The following is a 1,477-nucleotide window of genomic DNA, read 5'->3' as shown; positions in this document are numbered from 1 at the left end:
AATATTCAAAACATGTTGAATCATTATGATATATATGTAACAACAAGAGAGAAAATGTTGTTGTACCATATTTGCAAATTAATAATGAGGATATTTTAACATGAACTGTTATTACTATGTAACCTATTCTCTTGATTGAGTATATACTCGATATTATTTCCTTTATGTTCAATTATTTCTATTTATGTATATAAATGCATCAATTCTGCTGACAACAAAAAAAATCTCCTTTGAGGATTCTACGTCCAAGTTAAATAATTCTCTTTTTGATAAACCGATCATGCTCCTCTCAAGACAATCTCAGGATTGTTTTTAATAATTATTGTAATATTTTTTTGTATAGAATTTATTCATCTTTATTACATCCCCTTTCAATATTTGCTCTCTTACCTACTTTATGCTTTACTACTTTTGAAATTTAGTAAATATGTAATATTTTCCTATTCTCCCTCTCTTTCAATCCTTGTTGAAAGAACCCATCCCAATGATAAAATCCTAAACAAAGAAAATGGAGAAAAAAAATTTGTTAGATCCCTAGAATCTTTTCTTTTTTTAGGGTTATAGAAGATATTCACCTTTATTATATTTTCTTTCAATATTTGCTTCCTCTTACCAACTTCATGCATGTAATACTGAAATTTAGTAAATATGCAATATTTTCCGATTGTCCCCCTCTTTCAATCCTTGTCGTTGAAAGTATCCATCCAAATAATAAAATCCTAAAAAAAGAAAATAGGAAAAAAAAAGGTTGTTAGATCCCTAGAATCTTATTCGTTTACCAATTTACAATATAGTAGTGTATGAATAGATTATGAAATATTATTTAATTTTAAATATCTCTAGTAAGATTTTACAGAAAGGATTCAGTCTAAAGGAAAAGAATACTCAGATACAAGTCAATCATGGAAATGCTTTAAATGCGTCGCATTTAAAATAATTGCTCAATATTTACTAATGTATAAACATAAAAGAAATCAGAAAAGGAATGGATGAAACATTACCCCAAGGAAGAAGAGGGAACTCCCACTGTTGCTTGGGCACCATGAAAAAGTACGCAGCTACCTACAAAATTTTGCAACAAAAATAAATGCACGAATAGAAGTGAGAAGTGAAACATAAAACGACAATACACAACCATACAAGAATGGATGCAGAAAGAGCATGAGGAGAGCTGAATAGCATTGAAGTCTGCTCTGTTTCATAAAGAAGATCCATGATCTCCATGCAAACTTCAAGGCTTACAAGGTTCCCTACTTTTGATAACTCCCTGGAGTCAAATTGAAAGAAAAAAAAAAGGAGGGGAAAAAGTCAAATGCATGCCGTTAAACGACATAATAATAATAATAACAAGAACTTTATGCAAGTTCACTACAACCATTAAATTTATTATCATTCATAAAGTACTATTGTTGGGACCATAAAAATCAACATCTGATCACCCACAATTTTTGACACAATATTTGCATAATGAGACATT

General features: G+C 29.6%; 1 protein-coding gene across 1 annotated transcript; it reads right to left on the bottom strand.

The window, feature by feature from the left end:
* Nucleotides 1-95: 95 nt before the first annotated feature.
* Nucleotides 96-1,264, bottom strand: LOC110035130 (cyclin-J18-like). The gene is made up of 3 exons (XM_020739369.1): nucleotides 1,141-1,264; nucleotides 1,002-1,062; nucleotides 96-719 (listed from the first exon to the last, which is right to left on the bottom strand). The coding sequence occupies exons 1-3, from the start codon at nucleotides 1,222-1,224 to the stop codon at nucleotides 640-642; spliced, it is 225 nt and encodes a 74-aa protein (XP_020595028.1). The 5' UTR covers nucleotides 1,225-1,264; the 3' UTR covers nucleotides 96-639.
* Nucleotides 1,265-1,477: the final 213 nt, after the last annotated feature.

Source organism: Phalaenopsis equestris, unplaced genomic scaffold (genome assembly GCF_001263595.1).
Source record: "Phalaenopsis equestris unplaced genomic scaffold, ASM126359v1 Scaffold196274, whole genome shotgun sequence".
Classification (NCBI taxonomy): domain Eukaryota; kingdom Viridiplantae; phylum Streptophyta; class Magnoliopsida; order Asparagales; family Orchidaceae; genus Phalaenopsis; species Phalaenopsis equestris.
This window is presented reverse-complemented; position numbering and strand designations above follow the sequence as displayed.

Excerpts from the sequence above, each read along its gene's own strand:
- LOC110035130 (XM_020739369.1), bottom strand. The coding sequence starts at position 1,224 with ATGGAGATCATGGATCTTCTTTATGAAACAGAGCAGACTTCAATGCTA. Across the intron at positions 1,063-1,140 it reads CTCTTTCTGCATCCATTCTT|GTAGCTGCGTACTTTTTCAT; the intron begins GTATGGTTGTGT and ends AAAATTTTGTAG. Across the intron at positions 720-1,001 it reads GTTCCCTCTTCTTCCTTGGG|GATTTTATTATTTGGATGGA; the intron begins GTAATGTTTCAT and ends TTCTTTTTTTAG.